General features: G+C 50.8%; 1 protein-coding gene across 3 annotated transcripts; it reads right to left on the bottom strand.

The window, feature by feature from the left end:
- Nucleotides 1–6,940: 6,940 nt before the first annotated feature.
- TRIB3 (tribbles pseudokinase 3) lies at nucleotides 6,941–18,370 on the bottom strand. Of its 3 annotated transcripts, none has more exons than XM_060122838.1 (4): nucleotides 18,182–18,370; nucleotides 14,482–14,772; nucleotides 11,102–11,394; nucleotides 6,941–8,284 (listed from the first exon to the last, which is right to left on the bottom strand). In XM_060122838.1, the coding sequence occupies exons 2-4, from the start codon at nucleotides 14,770–14,772 to the stop codon at nucleotides 7,795–7,797; spliced, it is 1,074 nt and encodes a 357-aa protein (XP_059978821.1). In that variant the 5' UTR covers nucleotides 18,182–18,370; the 3' UTR covers nucleotides 6,941–7,794. The 3 variants fall into 3 exon arrangements, with proteins under 3 accessions (XP_059978821.1, XP_059978819.1, XP_059978820.1); XM_060122836.1 differs by lacking the exon at nucleotides 18,182–18,370 and adding an exon at nucleotides 17,266–17,572 and having other exon boundaries at nucleotides 14,482–14,795; XM_060122837.1 differs by lacking the exon at nucleotides 18,182–18,370 and adding an exon at nucleotides 17,201–17,212.
- Between the last annotated feature and the right edge of the window lie 487 nt (nucleotides 18,371–18,857).

The following is an 18,857-nucleotide window of genomic DNA, read 5'->3' as shown; positions in this document are numbered from 1 at the left end:
CTCCTCCGGTGTACTGCACCAGCCTCCTCATTGGGCTCCTGGCTTCCCCTTTTGGTCACTACAATCCATTTTCCACCCAGCTGCCAGAGGGCCCTGTTAGGATCAAGCCATGCCACTCCTCAAAACACTCCCAATAGCTCCCATCTCACTCAAAGAAAAAGCTGAGGTCCCCCCAAGGCCTGCAACTGCCGCCACTCCTTCTCTGAATACTATCCTCTTGGCTCACTCCACTCAAGACCCATTGGCCTCCAGATCCTGGAACAAGGCAGACACACTCCCACCTCAGGGCCTTTGCACTTGCCATAGCCCAGATATCTTCATGGATTGCTCTTGCCCTTTATTTGGGGCTTTAGCCAAAAGTCTTCCCTGTCCACTCTATCTGAAATTTCCCACACACGCACCTAAATCTAGCATTTTATATTCTCCTTCCTGGCTTCATTTTTTCCCAAAGCATGTATTACTATCTAACAGCATATTTTACTTCTTTATCTTGGTTATCTTTTGGCTGTTTCCCTCTTCCAGAGGGTGGGGACTTTTGTGTGTTTTGCTCATTGCTGTGTTGCTCGTGTCTAGAACAGTTTTGAACACATAATAGTTGCCCATGGATTACGTTAAATGAATGAAGGAATCTCAGACTTTCATCTGGGATCAATTTCTTTTTGCCTGAAATATATCCCATAAGGCAGAGGTTCTCAGCCTGAGCTGTATGTTTGAATCACCTGGGGAACTTTTAAAAATCCTATGCCCAGGTCACATCTCAGATCAATTGATTCGGAGTATCTGGGGTGGGTACAGGTATCAGGAGTTTTTAAGCTCTTTGGTGAGTGTAATGAGAAGCCAAGTTTGAGAACTGTTGTATTAGAAGTCCCTGTAGGGTGAGTCTTCTTGTGACAAACTTTCTTGGTTTTTGTTTGAAAAATCTTTATTTAGACCTCACTCTTGAGAGACGTTTTTGCTGGGTATAGAATTCTAGCTGGCATTTCAGCACCTTAAAGACAGCATTCCATTGTCTTCTGGCTTCCATTGTTGCTGTTAAAACATCTTCACCTGTCAATCTAACTGCTGTTCTTTCTTTAAATAGCTTTATTGAGAAATAATTTATATACTGTAAGATCCACCCATTTAAAGTGTACAATTTAATAGTTTTTAGTACAGTTGTGCAACTATCACCATGATCTAATTTTAGAACATTTTTTAAAAATATTTATTTTTATTTGTTTGGCTGCATCGAGTCTTAGTTGCAGCATGCGGGATCTTTGTTGCAGCATGCGGGATCTTTCGTTGCGGCGCACGGGCTCTTTGTTGCGGCACGTGGGCTCTCTAGTTTTGGCATGCAGGCTTAGTAGTTTCGGCACATGGACTTTCTAGTTGTGGCGCACGGGCTCTAGAGCTTTTGAGCTTAGTTGCCCTGCGGCATGTGGGATCTTAATTCCCTGAACAGGGGTTGAACCCACTTCCCCTGCATTGGAAAGCAGATTCAAACCACGGGACCACCAGGGAAGTCCCTAATTTTAGAACATTTTTACCACCCCCCAAAGAAACCCTGTACCCATAGCAGACACTATCTCCTACTCTCTAACCCCCTCTGCACTAGTCTACTTTTGGTCTCTATAGATTTTCCTATTCTGGACACTTTATATAAATTTAGTCTTACAATATGTGGTTCTTTGTGATTGATTTCTTCCATTTAGCATAGTGTTTTTGAGGTTCATCCATGTTGTACTATTGTTCTCTTGAAAGTAATCTCTCTGGTTTTTTTCCCTCTGACTGCTTTTAAGATTTTTTTCTTTGTCTTTTCACATTTTCACTATGATGTGTCTGTGTGTAAAAATTTATGGAGTCTCTTGTCTCTGTGATTAATGTCAGCTTTCTATCTCACTAGTTCCCTCTTTAGCCACATCTAATCTGTGGTTTAACCCATCTGTTGAATTTTTTATTTTGTTTATTGTATTTTTCATTTTAGAAGTTCTTTTAGGTTTTCAAATCCACTTTGTTACTTGATATAGTTTCCTATACTTTGGCCATAGTTTCAAACTTGTTATATATTTATTTAAGCACATTAAACGTTTCTGTTTTATAATGTCTATCTGATAGTATTGCTGTCTGAACTCTGAGTGTCTGTTTCTGCTGGTTTTCACTCCTATTGCCTTGTTTTCTTCTTCTGAGCCTGCCGTTTTATAATGGTCACATTCACCTGAGCCCTGAATTCACCAGCACAAATTTGTACTGGAGGCAGATACGTTCTTTCAGTGTTCTGGTCTTAGCCTTCGTCCTTCAAGGGCAGAGCTGGCATTCACTTTGGACGTTTTTCATTCCAGTGGGTAGACTCTGTAGTCATTCAAACCTGGGTTCAGTCCCATAGTTACACTATCTGTGTGGCCCTGGACAAAAGATTTCCCCTCTCTGGGCCTCAGTTTCTCCCTCTGTACAATGGTGATCATCATTGTCCCTCCCTCATAGGGCTGTTTTTAGGATCTGTATCAGTTATTGGTTATTGATACATAGCAAATTACCCCAAAACTTCGCATCTTAAAACGATATAAACATGTAGATCTCACAGAGTTTCTATGGGTTAGGAATTCAGGAACAGTTTCTTAGGTAGTTTTTGGCTCAAGGTCTCTCAGAGGTTGCAGTTAAGATGTTGGCTGGAGCTTCAGTTATCTGAAGGCCTGACTGAGGCTGGAGGATTGATGTTCAAGAAAGCCCGCTCATAGGCCTGGGTGGTGCTGGTTATTTGCAGAAGGTGTAAGTTCCTTACCACATGTATGTCTCCATAGGGTACTTGAGTGTCCTAGCAACATGGCAGCTGGCTTTTCCCAGAACAGATGATCCAGAAGAATAAGGCAGAAGCCATAATATATTTTATGGCCTGTACTTAAAGTCATACTCGTTTATTTTCACAGTTTCCTATTAGTTACACTGTCAGCCCAGCTCAGGGTAGGAGGGAACTGTATACAAGGGCATGGATACCAGGTGTTGCAGATCATCGAGGGCCATCTGGCTATCATGTATCAAATGAGATAGTGCATATAAAGCACTTAGAAGCATGCCTGGCATGTAGTATGTGCCCGTAAACATTAACCATCCCTAATAAGTGTCCTGGCTCTGCTCTAGGCATGTAGGGTCTACATAGCAACCACTTTAATTTACAAACACTTATTGAGCAGCTCTGTGTGCCAGGCACTGTTCTTGGAGCCAGGGAGACAGTTGTAAACAGAGCATATCCTTGGACTTATGAAACTCCCGCAAACAAATGATAGAGAATGTCCTGCCAGGTGGTGCTAAGTGCTGTGCAGAGCCACAAGGCCAGGTGAGGGGAGAGAGAACAAGGAGGGAAAGAGGGCTACATGTCTCTCCCCAGGATGCTGGTACAACTTAGGTGGTGGCTGAGATTTTGACCTGATAAAGCCCCCCCAACATCTGTGAGCCCATCCTAGCATCACAGGCAGGTAGAATTTATGCCCTCTTTACACCCATTTGCAAACAAACCAGGGAGGCGCTAACATGAGCTCTCTGAGTCCCCAAGGAGGCAGGATTTCTCCAAACACAGAGGTTCTCCAACCCAGGTGGTTGTTAAGATGCAGAACCCCGAGTGTTCTAACTCACTAGGTCTGCGCAGTGTCCAGGGATCTGCATTTTAAACAAGCACCCTAGGGGACTGACTGACCACTTCCGAGAACCCTGTTCTTCGGGCTTCAGCATGTAGGGGAGGGCATGCCCGCTCTGAAGAGTCTCTAGGTCCAGCCTCAAGGGAAGGGCAGGGCTTAACTACACAAAAGGAAGGGAACAGTCTGAGGCCCAGAGACACCAAGCAGTTGGCCCAGGGATCTAGTACCTGCAAGGTTCAGTTTTAGGTGCACTGTAGTCAACTCACTTGATCAAGTATACCTCGTGTAGTATATTGAAGAAAGAAAAAAAGGCCACATATTATATTCAGGTCCTCCCACTGAGAGGGAGAATTAATTTCCCCACCTCCTGGATCTGTCTGTGGGACATGCCGATGTGACAGAAGCACAGCTGGGGCACTGGGATTTGTTCTTGTTGCTTTTTGAAACCCCAAGACCACCACAGGAAGGAGCCAGCGCTGAGTCTGTTGGAGGCTGAGACCACGTAGAGCCGAGATGAGCCATCCTAGCCGAGGCTCCCTGGAGCCTGCCAGTCGGCAGACAAGTGAGTGAAGCTGAGCTGTCCTGGTGAGCCACCCTTTGCCCGCAGCCGCGTGAGTGACCAGCTGAGCCCAGCCCAAACTGCTGACACAGACAGTCACGAACCACTATGTTTGGGGGTTTGTAATGCAGCAAAGACTGATACAGCCTAGTTACTGGGGAAGAGAATTTTCCTTCCTTCTCTTGTGGCAAGTTTTTCTTAGTCATGGTAATTAACACTAACTGCCCAACAGACAAACTGCAAATTGCAAAGACTTAACATAGGAAGCTTCATTTCTTGCTCAGTAAAATCCAGCGTGGATCTGGTGGTCCTCCTCTATCTTGTAGCTAAGGGAACGCATGGCCTCAAGTAGTTGTGGAAGGGAAAGACAGGGAATTGAGGCCTATCAGCTTTCAGTTGCTTTAGCCCAGAAGTGACCACCCCATGTCACTTCTACACACATACCATTGGTCAGAACTAGTCCTGTGACTGTAAGGGAGGCTAGGGCACGTAGGGGAGCATGGGACTTATTGGTGACGCTTGTCTTTGCCACAAAGAACATACCAGGTATAATTAATTTCTTCATTTGTGTGGTTATCTGTTTAACATCTGTCTCCTCTGTTAGACTGAAGTCCATGAGGGCAGGGACCACGTTGCATCCGTCTTGCACGGGACCTGCTCTACCGTTGGTTGGCATTAGGAATAGTTGTTGAATTGTTAGGTGAATGAATAATCGGGCAGGCCACAGTGTGATATTTTGTGTTGAGCTCCCAATTGCATGTAAAATCCCCAATTAAATTTCTAACAGTCCCTCTCTCCCTGTAATACATAAAGTAATATATATGTATTACCTTTGATATTGTAAAACTCTTATACAGTGATCATTCAATGAATGCAAAGAGAACATGAAAGTCCCCACTAATTGCAGTTGGGGGTGTGGTTATGCGCATTGTATTGCTTGGTGAGAGTGGATGTGTATTTTTAATTTTGATTTGCATTTTTATGTGACAGTTTTCTTGTGGCTGCCTCAGCGTGGCCTTGGCAAGAGTTCCTGCTTCAAGGCAAAACCAGGTGAGTTGTTCTCTCTGTTGTGTGGTTTTGGATGAATCTTTTGCTCTCTCTAAACCTCATTTTTCAGGAATTCAGTGGCTGTCCACTGGTCAGGACTCCATGCTTTCACTGCCATGGGCCTGGGTTCAATCCCTGGTCGGGGAACTAAGACCCCGCAAGCCACGTGGTGTGGCCAAAATAAATAAATAGTAAACCTCATTTTTCTTATCTGTGAAATGACAAGAGCATCTGCCTCATAGAGTTGTCGTGAGGCGTAGATGAGTCTCTCCGTGTAATGCAGATAAAGACCTGCCACTTGGCAGCCCCCGTTTTCTATAAGCTGTCCCCCCTTGCCCTTGTTCCACAGGCACCAGGGAGAACACAGCTTGTGAGGGAGCTGGGGCAGGATCTATGGGAGGGCTTGGGGGAAGGGTGAAAGTTGGGGACTGCTCCATGAGACCCTAGACAGAGCTAGGCCCTGTTCTGGGTGATGCTGGGTGCACAGAGAGGAGGCTGACTTGTCCCTGTCTATATTAGTTAGCATTTGCTGTGTAACAAAACATCCTAAAACTTAATGGCTTAAAACAACGATCATTTTATTTAGCCCATGATCCTGTGGGTCAGTTGGGGAATTCTTCTGGTCTGGGTCAGCCTGACTGAACTCTGCATTTGTAGTCAGCTGGGGGGTCAACTGGTGGCTGGAGGATCTAGGATAGCTTCCTTCACCTGTCTGCAGTTAGCAGGCTATTGGCCGAGCTACCGCAGTTCTCTTCCTCGTGCTTTCTCCCGCTACCTCCTCCTTCTCAGAATTTGATTTTGTTCATTTATCACTACCCCACCCTCCCAACCCCCCACACGTAGCATGAGCCTCAGGGAGGCTGCTCCCACCTCCAGCTGGAGAACTGGCATGATTACTTAACATAACTGCATTTCCCTTGCTGGTGATTGGCCAGGAGGTCACAGTGGCCCAGTTCTGGCCAAAACGTCTGTTAGGAGTGCTCCTGGGAAAGACTTCCCCATCCCATGGAAAAGCTAGAGAGAGAACAACTAACTCTGACTGAGGACTTGTTATGCCAGCCACTGTTTATTCGAAGTGCTTTAGCTAAAATAACCCATTTGATTCTCCTGAGTTAGGTATTATTATCCCTCATTTTACAGATTAAGAATCTGAGGTATAGAGTGATTCAGAAACTTGCCGAGGGTCAAACAGCTAGTGAGTGTTGGAGCCAGGATTTAATTCCAGGTAACCTGACTCCAGAGTACTGAGTTCTCAAGTACTACCACGCCACCCTCCTTCTTCCTCTGGTCATGGGTCTCTCTTATGTGACACCTGGGACTGCTGTAGCCATTGTACGAGCAGTTACCTGGGACAACAGAGCAAAGAGACAGAATGAGCCTAGGGAGCCGGGTCCTTGCTAACAGCTCTGAGAGCCGAATCAACCAGCGTGAAGCCCATTCCCCGCCTGTCGACCTCTTGCTTTGTGTGAAATACGTTTTCTTCTTTTCAAAGCCACTTTAACTCACGGTTTCAGTTACATGCAGCCAAAAATTATCCTGAGACACCAAGACATCCAGAAGGAACAGAGGGAATGAGGGAAGACCTACTGGGTCTTCTGTTCTCATGAACCACTCAAGCTGAGATTGACACACAAGGCCTCTGGCCTTTCACCCTGGGGCTGGTTTGGAGGCAGACAAAACTCATGAGAGATGGGGAGGAGAAGATGGATGAAATAACCAGGAGAAATGACAGTACTTCATAATTCCTTTATTAGGCACAAGATAAAAACATATACTCATGGCATCCAAATCCCACAGTGTTGACATAGGGTCCTGGACCCCAAGTGTCCCCAGAACAGAGCTTGGGACTTTTCAGGAGGCCAGGGGACAGAACCTGCCTGATCCCGGCCCCCAACTCTGGTGCTCAGGTCAGGGGCCACTGAGGTGGACAGGCCTGGCCCTTCACTCCAAACTACTCTTTGAGTTAGATGAAGACCAGCCTCACCATTTGCACTCTTGATCTTCCAGCCCAAATCCTTGGCTCAGGCCTGGATGGAGAAGCCCTTGACCAAGAGGACAGAGCTGCTGGGAGCACAATTCCCAGCATGGTCTGGGCTCTAGAGTCCTGAGTTACAGGGGAGGGGCCTGGAGCCTTTGGCACAGGGATGCTTCCCTTTCTCTGAAAAGGTGCAAGATACAAAGGCAGCTGGGTTGTTTGTGAAAGGGACTGTCCCATGTCAGAGGTACCTGGGCATCAGCATGAGTGGATGCCGATACCTACACTGTGGGTGCTCAGTGTAGACACTGCCCAGTGGGCATGGAAAGTGTTGTCAACTCTGTGAGCAGGAGTTTTGTCTCTGTCGTTCACTGCTGTGTTCCCAGCACTGGGAGCGGCGCTTGGCACAGTGAGCTCCCGAGGACTCGGTGAGGCACGAGCTCATGTGCACAGGTGTGTGCGTCCAGCACGCTCCACACACACCTCCTCCTCTCTCCCTCCCAGAAGGCACTTAAGGTTCGGCTCAGTTCAAAGAGGCAGGAGAGAGCTTAGAGATACCCCAGCCTCAACTGGCAGTCTGGGGCTGAGAGTCCAGTAGGGTCGCGTTAGCCGTAGAGACACACATCTCTCTCTCCCTCCTCCTCCGCCTCCTCCAGCCCCAGCCCTTCTGGGACCACCTGGTCAGCCTCGCAGAGGCTGGATCGCGAGGGGGGTGTAGGGATCACATTCTCCCGCAGCCAAGGGTGCAGCAGGATGCCTGAGGCCGTGAGCCGCTCAGCTGGCTCCCTTCGGAGGAGGCAGCGGACCAGGCAGCGGGCCGGGGCCGAGAGGCCCTCGGGCAGGGCGAAGGCCCCACGGCGGATCTTGCCGAAGAGCAGAGCAGGCTCTGAGTCCTGGAAGGGGTAGTGGCCAGCCAGCATGGTGAAGAGGGCCACGCCCAGGCTCCAGACGTCTGCCGCCTTGCCGGAGTAGGATGGCTGGGAACTGAGGATCTCGGGGCCCACATAGGCTGGGCACGCGTGCTTGTCCCACAAGGAGTCGTCAGGCCCGGTCAGCACACAGGCATCCTCCAGGTTCTCCAGCACCAGCTTTGTCCTGTGCAGGGGGAGAGACAGGGGGTCAGATAGTGGGACCCCCACGCCACCACCCCACACTGTCACACTTAATGGCATCCATTTCCCAAGTGCCTGCTGGCATTTGCCAGACATGAGCCAGTCCTGTGAGGCTGGATGATTGATTAATCCCGTATTACAGATGAGGAAGTCTAGGCTCAGAGAGATTAAGTCATGTCTTAAGGTCACAGAGCAATTAAATTTGAACTAGGACTCTGAGAGGAACACATTTCCCAACAGTCTGTGGGGCGGGGGCCCGGTGTGGGGAGGTGCATGAGGTGGCTGAGGGCATTAAGCCTCTATTAAGCTAGATGCAAACTTAGGGTCTAGGCAGGTAACAAAATTAGAAGTAGGAAGTGGGGACTGTGCCAACTATCTCAGCACAAACCCTGCCTAAAACGGGCACCACTAACAACATTACAGTCAGTATTTGGAGTGTCCACTGTGAACCTGACCCTGGGCTGAGCTTCTACCTGGTGTATGTCATTTCACCCTCATACAACCGATGAGGAAGAGGCCATTTTGCAGCCACGGGAAGCAGGGCTGGGATTGAAGCTCTCTCCGGCCCAGAGCCAGCGCTATGAGCTGCTTATGTAGTTCCCAGGTGGCTCCATGGTCCCCTTTTCCACAAGAGAAGTCAGAGATCATATTTTAATGAAAAAAATCCCAGCTTTTAAAAAGTTAGCAACCAATTTTATTTATTTTTTTAATTAATTAATTTTGGCTGCACTGGGTCTTTATTGTGGTGCACGGGCTCTCTAGTTGTGGTGCAGGCTCAGTAGTTGCGGCACGCGGGCTTAGTTGAGGTATGTAGGATCTTAGTTCCCTGACCAGGGATCGAATGGGGGGCCCCTGCATTGGGAGCGTGGATAACCACTGGACCACCAGGAAAGTCCCTTTTTTTTTTTAATTTTTTTGGCCATGCCGCGTGGCCTGTGGGATCCCAGTTCCCTGACCAGGGATCAAACTTGGGGCCCCCGCAGTGGAAGCCTAGAGTCCCAACCACTGGATCACCCGCGGATTCCCGCAACCAATTTTAATTAAAAACACAAACGAACAGGAATGTGGGGCAAAAAAAAAAGGGTGTGTAGACCCCCATTTGCAACTTCTGCTTTAAATAACTCCCACGGGGCTTCCCTGGTGGCACCGTGGTTAAGAATCTGCCTGCCACTGCAGGGGACATGGGTTCGAGCCCTGGTCTGGGACGATCCCACATGCTGAAGAGCAACTAAGCCCGTGTGCCATAACTACTGAGACTGTGTGCCACAACTACTGAAGCCCACGTGCCTAGAGCCTGTGCTTGGCAACAAGAGAAGCCACCACAATGAGGAGCCCACGCACCGCAACAAATAGTAGCCCCCGCTAGCCACAACTAGAGAAAGCCCGTGTGCAGCAATGAAGACCCAACGCAGCCATAAATAAATAAATTAATTAATTATAAATAAATAAATAACTCCCACCGAGCACTCTAGACTACTTTAATAGGAAGCATACTATTACCACTGCTTTAATCTTGTTCCCATGACACCACTTCCTGGGTGCCTGTCTGAAAATGCTGACTAGTCCTGTGAATCACTGCACAGGGGGTGGGCTGAGGTGTTAGCACTATTGGCCCATTTTTCAGATAAAGAAGTCAAGGTTCGGGGCTTCCCTGGTGGCGCAGTGATTGAGAGTCCGCCTGCCGAGGCAGGGGACACGGGTTCGTGCCCCGGTCCAGGAAGATCCCACATGCCGCGGAGCGACTGGGCCCGTGAGCCTGGCCGCTGAGCCTGCACGTCCGGAGCCTGTGCTCCGCAACGGGAGAGACCACAACAGTGAGAGGCCCGCGTACCGCAAAAAAAAAAAAAAAAAAAAAAAAAAAAAAAGAAGTCAAGCTTCAGTCAGGTGAAGCCATTGCTCAAGGACAAATTGCAAGTTAAAAAGTAGAACCAGAATTTGAACCCAGGTTTCTTTGATTCCACCATCTCTCTTCTGATGGTGCTTCTCAAACCATTGCCTTGAAAAGGGAAGAAAGTACTTTTCTCTCTTCTGGGTGGTCTGGGGGTGTTGTACTTACCCTAAGCTCAAAATTATTTGAAGCTGTGTATTAGCTTAAAAATCATTATAAAATTTACATTCTACTTCTTACTAAAAGCATGTTCATTTTAGTATAGAATGTAAAAGGAATTAGAAAACCACCCTTAGGCAAACATCCTAGGAATAACTGCTACAGGCAGAATGGATGGTGGCTGAAATTAGTGGGTGAAAGTTTAAGGAGAAACAGGATATTTACATGCAGAGCCCGAAAGAACCTCATAGTACAGATTAATTACAAGGTATTGCCCAAGGTATTTATTATTATTTTTTTTAATTTTAATTTTTTTTTGGCGGTACGCGTGCCTCTCACTGTTGTGACCTCTCCCGTTGTGGAGCACAGTCTCCGGACGTGCAGGCTCAGTGGCCATGGCTCACGGGCCCAGCCGCTCCACGGCATGTGGGATCTTCCCGGACTGGGGCACGAACCAGTGTCCCCTGCATTGGCAGGCGGACTCTCAACCACTGCGCCACCAGGGAAGCCCCCAAGGTATTTATTAATTATAAATGGTAAATTAGGAAACTTCCAGTGGAGAAACTTGGTAGAAGCCACCTTAACCAAAGATTGAGGTTAACATCACAGCAATCCGTATCAGCAGCCCATATCTCCTGATAGGATGGGCTGAGAAGACCCTATGGCTTCTGTGGTATTCTTGCCAAAAATGCATAACCTTAATCTAACTGTGACCAGAACATCAGTCAAGGCCTTATCCGTGGCCACGCTCACCTCTCCGGGTCAGCAAAGATGAAGCGCTGCAGCTTGAGGTCGCGCAGGACCAGCCCGTGCTGGTGGCAGTGTGCCAGGACGGTGGCCATCTGGCGGAAGAGCGCTGCGGCCTCGGGCTCCAGGAGGCGCCGCCGGCGACGCACCAGGCTGTGCATGTCCCCATGCGGCCGTGGGAAGAAGGCGTAGAGGTGCCGCGTGCCTGTCAGGACCTCCACCGGCCGGGCCACATGGCAGTGGTGGGGCAGCCGCAAGTAGGGCTCCAGCACCGCCAGGGCCTCGCAGGCCGGGTACACCTGTGGGAGCATGGTGTGAACACGGGTGGGGACCCCGTGGGGCCCAGGTCGGCCTTGCAGCCAGTCACAGCCAACTACTGTGTGCTGGGCCTTGTGCCCCAGCACTTCAGCAGCAGGTCACTCAATCCTGACCAAGCGGAGGGCCACACGGCCAGCAAGGGACAGAGCTGCGACTGAATCCCTGTTCTCCACCATCTGGGCTCTTAGCTGCGAGCTCATATGGCCTTAAACCTCAGATAATTTAAAATAACAGGTAACCTGAACAAAAATAACCCCCCCAAACAGAGGGCGTCCAAAAGAGGAGATAATGCAGAAGTAACTCATCCTTCCCCTCATCATCAATATGGCTACCATTCTCTAGGATTCACTGCCCACCCACCCTTTCCTTTATTCCACAAGCAGGCATTGAATGCCTACCTGTACCAGCCACTGGGGTGCTAACTTGACTGACAGCCATGGTCCCTGCCCTCCTGGTGCCCATAGTCCAATACATGAGACAGTAAACAGGCCAATAAAACTAAATGCTTACAAATTCTGATAAGAATTGCAAAGGAATGCTGGAATAAAGAGCATTCTGGCAGGAGGCACCTATTTTAGAAAGTGTAGTCTGGAAGGGACTCTGAGGAAGTGACCTGAATGACTGAGGTGCCCAAGGGATAAGCTTTCTAGGTGGGAGGCACAGGAAGTGCAAAGGCCCTGAGGCAGGAAAGAACCTGAGCTGCTCTAGAAACCCAGCCAAAGATCAGTATGGCTAGAATGGGGTGGGGGAGGAAGGTGGGGCCCGTGGTGAGAGGGGGGAGGTTGTGGGAAAAGATGCTAGGGGCTTTATGGACATTAGATGGAAACCTTGCCATATTCCTGAAAGGATGTTCAGAGGAAGGTGACTTGGAAGCCACACAGCTAATCAGTGGTAGAGCAGTCTACTCGCTTTGGTTTATCTGCCTTTAAACCCTTTGCTTGTTATTTTGTCTGTGACACACAGAAAATAAAAATAAATAAATAAAGCATATACATATTTAATCCATGAAAAAATGTAAGTAGATGTGTTACAACAAAACAGTTGGGGTGGCTTGGAGGCAATAATCCAAAAACGGAGACTTTTTTAAAAGTCAGGGCAAGCGCATCCCTGCCTCTGAGCATTTGCACTTGCTTTTCCTGCCACCTGAATGTTCTCCTCTAGATACCCACAGGGCTGGCTCCCCCAGTGCAAGTCACTGCTCAAAGTCACCTCCTCAAAGAGGTCTTTCTGGACTTCCCAGCTAAGATCACCTTCACCCCCTCCCCTCCCCACTCCCTTCTCTCCCAGCTCCTAGTTTTTCTCCATAGCAGTTAAGATCACCTGATGTATATTTTACTCATTCACCCCCAGCGCGAACTGTGGGGGCAGAGCTTGGTCTACTTTTGAGCCACAGCATGGTACACGGTGCATGGTGCACGGCACGTACAAGTGCTCACTGAGAGTTTGCTGAATTAATGAATAAGGCAATAATCTAGGAAGACAGGATGTAGATCTTTCTACACACCGACCAGAAAAGCCTAGGCAATGTGGAAACGGCAGGTCGGCCCCCACAGTTCACGCTGGACATAGGAACAGGCACATCCCAGAAGATTTCTTTAAACGTTCCTGAATGTCCGGGGCCATGTGAAAGCATGGTGCTTCTGGCTCCAGCTTGCCATGGTCGTTCCTCTCAGCATGGACCTCCCTCCCCAGGGGAACAGAAAAAAACCTGTGGTGCTGCAGGAAGGGGACCCAGAGTTCAGGGGTTCCTTAGAGCACCTGGGGTAGCCCTGGGGACCAGCATCAGGCAGCCCAGAGCCCAGTGCGATGTCCAGATCGGGCCCCGCCCGCTGCACCCCCAGGTGCAGGAGCCGGAGCCACCGTTGGGGCTCCTCCCAGTTGGATGGAGGCTTCAGTCCCTCTGCCTCTCTGTGCCTTCCCAAGGGGACCCAGCCCCCTTCTACCCCTCCCTGTGTACCTGGGTCTCCCTATCCTCCTTACCCCTGCCCACCAGAGCAAACCTGCCCTGCTTGTGTGTGAACCACCTGTCCTAGCATGAGGCCCACGGCTCTGGGCTTAACCTGCTTGGGCCCAGTCTCAGGCCTGACACCTCTTGGCTTTGTGAGGTGGCAAGCAACCACAGCTTTCTGAACCTCAGAGCCTGTCCTCTATCTCTAGAATGGGCCCAATAATAGTAACTACCTCATAGACTATGTGAAGATTAGAGGAGTGATGCAGACTAGACAATCAACATAGTACCTGGTGCACAGTAAACACCTACGATTATGCTTTCTCATCTCTGTCCTTGTGAGCTGAGACCTGGCAGTGTCCTGTATGGGTCACTTGGCCCTGCCTGTTGCCTGAATTCTGCCAAGAACTCCGATTTCTGTCAGGAACCCTGGACTGTGCCCTAGGATCCAGGCTTGATGCCATGTGGCTTCATGCATGGCCCTCCTCCTCTTGACCTCAGTCTTTCCATCTGTAAAATGGCCACTGGTAGGCCCAATGACCTCCAGGTTCCCAGGAGTTCTGATGTCTACCATATCTCATCTTACCCTGTGCAAATACTTTAAATGGCTCCCCACAGCCTAGTGGGGGCTTCTTCCTAATGCTTTCACAACCAGTGGCTGCGAGCTCTCATCTGCTGGCCCTGTCTGCACCCCCTCTCCACTCCGGCCACAATGAAGTCCTTTTAATTCTCTGAAGTGCCTTGCCCTCAATCCTGTAGGCCTCTGTTTCCCCTGCCTGGAACTCCCTTCTCCCACTTTTCCCTGGCTGACTCCTACTCAGCCTTTTCTGACTCTGACTTTGAATACACTAGAGGCTTCTCTGTGCTCTCATGGCCCCTAAGCTCCACCCCAGCAACATTTATCATACTATGGGGCCTAAGCTGTGAACTCCCCCAGGGCTGGGACCATCTGGTTTACCTCTCGGTTTCAGCCCAGCCTGGAGCTTGACAGAGAGCTGGGGATTCACTGGTTGCTTCCCCAACAAAAACAGAACTAAATTAATATAAGGGTCCCTCAGCCCTGGCAATCCTTTCCCAGCCCCCTGTGATGCTTGGGGACAGTGGTCCCTGGGGCATGTACCTTGCAGATGTACTCCGTGCCTGTGGGGCAGTGCAGGGTGCGGTAGGTCCGGCTGCCCTCCTCAGGCTCCAGGAGAACATAGGGTCCAAGCCTGGAGGCAGTGGTCACAGCAGGGGTGTGAACTGGAGCAGGGGGTGGGCTCAGGGGCAGTTGGCAGGAGGGCAGCCCGGGCTGGGGCCCACATCGAGCATGTTTCTGGGTGGGACACTCAGTGTCTAGGTCACCATCCAACTCCAACCGCTTCTTCCTGGAGGGGGCACCCTCAGGAACAGCCAGAGAGGTGGCTTGCATCTAGAAAGAAGGGGAGAAAAGCACTAAAATAAGGCTGCTCGGTGTCCCCTCTTTTCGTCTGCTGGTGGAGGATACACTGGCGTAGCCTTTATGAAGGGTGACTTGGCGGTATGCATTAAATGGACAAATGCGTATACCCTTGACTGGGTGTCCCACTTCTGGGAATTTATCCTCCAATTTAAATGCCTACCAAAAAATTAAATATGTGAAAGGCTGCTAATCAGAGCCTTGCGTCTACCAGCAAAAAGCAGGAAATTCCCCCAGATGTCCAGCAGTAGAAGACTGGTTAAAACGTCACGGTACAGCCACACAGTGGAATACTATACAGCTCTGAAAAAGACCAGGAACTCTCTACATACTGATGCAATGATGCAAGTACAAGGTTATCCCTACAGCCCATGTGATAGAAACAATTAAATGCCCATCATTAGGAGACTGGTTAAATACATTATATTTCTCTATATGTGGAACAGTTGTAGCCATATAAAAGACTGAGGAAATTCTTTATGTGCTAATTGGAAAGATCTCCAGAGTGAAATGTTAAGTGAAAAAAAAGCACAGTGGAGAGGTAGATTTGATGGTTGGTGAGAGGGAGGAAGAGAGACTTTGCACTGTATCTGTTGAGTGCTGTAGTATAGGCAGCTATTACCTCTGAAAGGTAGGGAGGGATGCAAGGAGGGGGAGGGGGAGTAGGGATGATGAAGGATGATGAATCAATGAAGTGTCTACTGAATTTACATATGAATGGATGTTCTGGAATGAATATACTTATTGTCAAGTGAACAAAGCTAGCTGCTGAACAGTGTACCCAAGATGATCTCATTTATGTAAAAAAGCCCACCAGCATGTAATATGATGTATCTGCATATTTGTATATATAGGTGTGTAAATGCACAGGAAAAGGTCTGGAAGGACCCAGACTAAATTCAGTAGCTTCTGGCCTCCTGAGAGACTCCAGAAGAGGAAGGGATTTGGTAGGGACGCAAGGGAATTTTCAATTTCAATAATTTAAAATAAAGATTCCACATTCACTTAGTGCTTGAGTATTTCAAAACAGATGAGGTGTATTTCTTTTTAAAAATGTGAACTTTGTCTACATGCAGAGTTAGTCCACCAGCCATCTCAGTTTTACCATCAGGTGAGAATGAGGCAGGGAGGGGAGGTCTCTCAAAGCCCCAAGATTCACTCATTCAACTTCAGAGGAAGCACCCCGCACCCCCACCCCGGGTACAGCTGTGTCACCGTGTGTGTGGTGGGTGGAGGAGAGTGCAAAGGCATGTCAGGGAGGAAAGGTTCTCTCCAGGACCCGTCTGCCCACCCATCCAGGCTCCAGATGAGGAACAAGGAGGCCCAGGTATGAGGTGTGAGAGGGAGATAGACTTCAGCCATGTGAAGACCTTCCCAACAGTCCTAGGCAGGATTAGGGGGAAGCATCACTCAGTCAGTTCTCTGACTGAAGCCGATCTCTCCAATCATGCCAAATACATGGGCTCCCAAATGCATGGGCTGCCTTGGGAGGGAGGGAGCCCCGATCTCGAATGAAAGACCATAATCCCATCTTGGTAAGAATGCATTAGGGGGTGACTGTAATCAGATATTCCCTGGATGTCATCCTGGCTCAGACCCTTCCTGGCTGGAGAGCCCTAGGCGAGTTCTTCAAAATTCCTGAGCCTCCATTCCCTCATCTGTAAAGTGGGTGCAAACCCCGTAAGATTTTTGTAATGATGAAATGAAAATACAAATAAATTAACATGGCCCTGTTGCAGGGTAGGTGTCAGGATATGGTCACTACTGTTGGTTTGTTATTATTATTATCATTATTACTCACAGCTGAAGATGCTGAAGTGCTACCCTTGGGAGTCTCAGAAACTTCTGCAGGGATGAGGTTAGGATGACACTCCTTACTGCACTGGCTATTCAGAGAGTAAAGCAAGATGATCCCTGTCTGTGTAGATGCTTTGCGCCCTGCAAAGCCTGAGACTCCCTGGAGTGGCTCTCCCGTGGCCACATCGGCACCCCAGGCTGCTTTTGCCCTATCCAGGGCTCAGAGCCTGGTAGGGCCTGGGATGAGCTCCATTGGACAGATGGGGTAACTGAGTCTATAGGTGAACAAGGGAATTTGCATGCCACAGGGCAAGATTAAAATCTCTGCAGTAGGATGGAGGCAGCCCCTAATTTCTACCTCTTGCTGTTCCCTGACACTCCCAGGGGAATAAGGGCGGATCATACCAAACACACACACTCACACAACCCAGGGCAGACGGGTGTACACACGCCCCCCCAAAACACACTCTGTCCAAGCCAGCCAGCCAAGGCACACATACAAGGCAGAGAGGGGTACCCACAATATTAAGAGACACACACCTCGCCCTCCACCGGCAAGCTTGCACGCACACGCACACAGAGCTCTCCCAACTATCATACTCACGACTGCAGGACGGATACCAACAAGGCCACACGCTCAGTCTGACCCCCCGCCCACCCCGCCCCCACGCCCCCACAGCGAAGGCAGTGGGCGGCCTCGCCCCGTCCTCGGCAGCCGGGATCGGAAGCCGTGGGAGAGGAAGCGGCGGAGGGGCGGGGGTCCCGGAGCAGAAGGTTCAGCGGAAACCGAGGGCCGGCGAGGGGCCTGGGAGGGGCGGGCAAAGGCAAGGAGGCTGGGCCCCTGGGCTGAGATAAGAGGCCTCGCCCCCACACCCCAGAATCAACAGGTACAACACACACAGTCGGCAACAACAGAATACGCGCGCATCCTACAGCTCGCAAACAGGTAGCCGTCAGGCCCGTCACACCCGTGGCCCATGCCCTCACGCCGCGTCCTGGCTGCCCTTGACCCTGCGCCGCCCCCCCCCCGCCCACCACGGGCACTGCCGTCCCCGCACGGCCCGCACCTGCCGCCCGGTGCTCAGCCGTCCGCGTAGCTCGCAAGGTCCCCGGAGACACAGCCCCACCCGGACTCCACTGGCCTACGCGGACCCCAGCAGATCCGCAAAGACACATTCCACAGGTAGACAGGCTCCCCCCGGCCCCCAGTGACCCCCACAGACCTCCCCGCACCCAGCCACACAACTCCCCTGCCCGCCCCACACTCACACAAATGCGGACACTACACACCCTCCGCCCCCGGGACACGCTGCCACTCCCCGTGGGCACGCATCCTCCCGCCAGCCTGATCGGCCACGCTCGGCGACCCCACGCCCTGTGGGGCCGCGTCACCTGGGCCCGGCGGGAACACGCAGCCCAGGTCGCTCCCCGGACTGTGGGTTTCCTTAAAAGTTGTGTGTGTGTGTGTGTGTGTGTGTGTGTGTGTGTGTGTGTGTACGTGTGACACGCGACAACCCCAGCCGCCCCGAGGCTCCCGGCCGCCCCTCAGCCCCTCCGGCCGCAGCCTCCCGCCCCCGCCGGGTACCCTGCCCTCGCGCGCGACGGAGTCCTGGTGCCGGCCAAGCTCAGAGTCCCCAGGCACCCCCGGGTGGCCCGCGCTGCTCCGTCGTGGCTGAGCTCGGCTCCGGGTCGGGCTCTGGCTTCGGTCCCCAGCAGCCGGACGCGTGCGGAGCCGCCGCCGCTTCCGCTGCGAATGTCTCGGAGACGCCAAGCGCCGGGCTACAGCTCCGACCCGGGTGATGTAAACCTGAGCTAATCAGCCACTGCCTGATGCCCTCAGACCCGGGATTGCACCATCCCCTGAGCCCCGCCCCCCGGGGTCACCTCCGCGGGCGCCGCGCCCCACCCCACCCCTTCCGTGCGGTCCGCGTGCGGTCCCGGAACCCCTCCCGGCCTTCTAGGGGTGTCTTGTTTCCACCCCCGCCCCCTGCCTACCCCTCCCGCCCCGTACTCGAAGATTCAAAGCGATGCCGGTGGCTGGCTCTCCCTATCACCTTGGAAAAAGCATTTTGCTTTTCTGAGTCTCAGTTTTCCCATCTGTGAAATAGAAGAACATCCCTCTTTCTCAGGATGGGGCGGAGGAGAAAAAGAGCAAACCGTGACAGTTTTCTGGGTGCCCCCGCCCCCGCGGTAATAAAGCACTTGCCCACCATTGCTTTATTAAGCGTTTAGGAGAACCCTGGGCAGGCAGGAAGCTCCAT

Source organism: Lagenorhynchus albirostris, chromosome 15 (assembly GCF_949774975.1).
Source record: "Lagenorhynchus albirostris chromosome 15, mLagAlb1.1, whole genome shotgun sequence".
In the NCBI taxonomy this organism is placed as follows: Eukaryota; Metazoa; Chordata; class Mammalia; order Artiodactyla; family Delphinidae; genus Lagenorhynchus; species Lagenorhynchus albirostris.
The sequence above is the reverse complement of the archived record's forward strand: the minus strand, read 5'-3'. Positions and strand labels throughout refer to the sequence as shown.

Bases quoted from the DNA above. Each gene is read 5' to 3' on its own strand.
- TRIB3 (XM_060122838.1), bottom strand. From the start codon at position 14,772: ATGCAAGCCACCTCTCTGGCTGTTCCTGAGGGTGCCCCCTCCAGGAAG. The intron at 11,395-14,481 runs GTACATGCCCCA...ATGCTCCCACAG, and splicing joins GCACGGAGTACATCTGCAAG to GTGTACCCGGCCTGCGAGGC. The intron at 8,285-11,101 runs GTGAGCGTGGCC...CCCCCTGCACAG, and splicing joins ATCTTTGCTGACCCGGAGAG to GACAAAGCTGGTGCTGGAGA.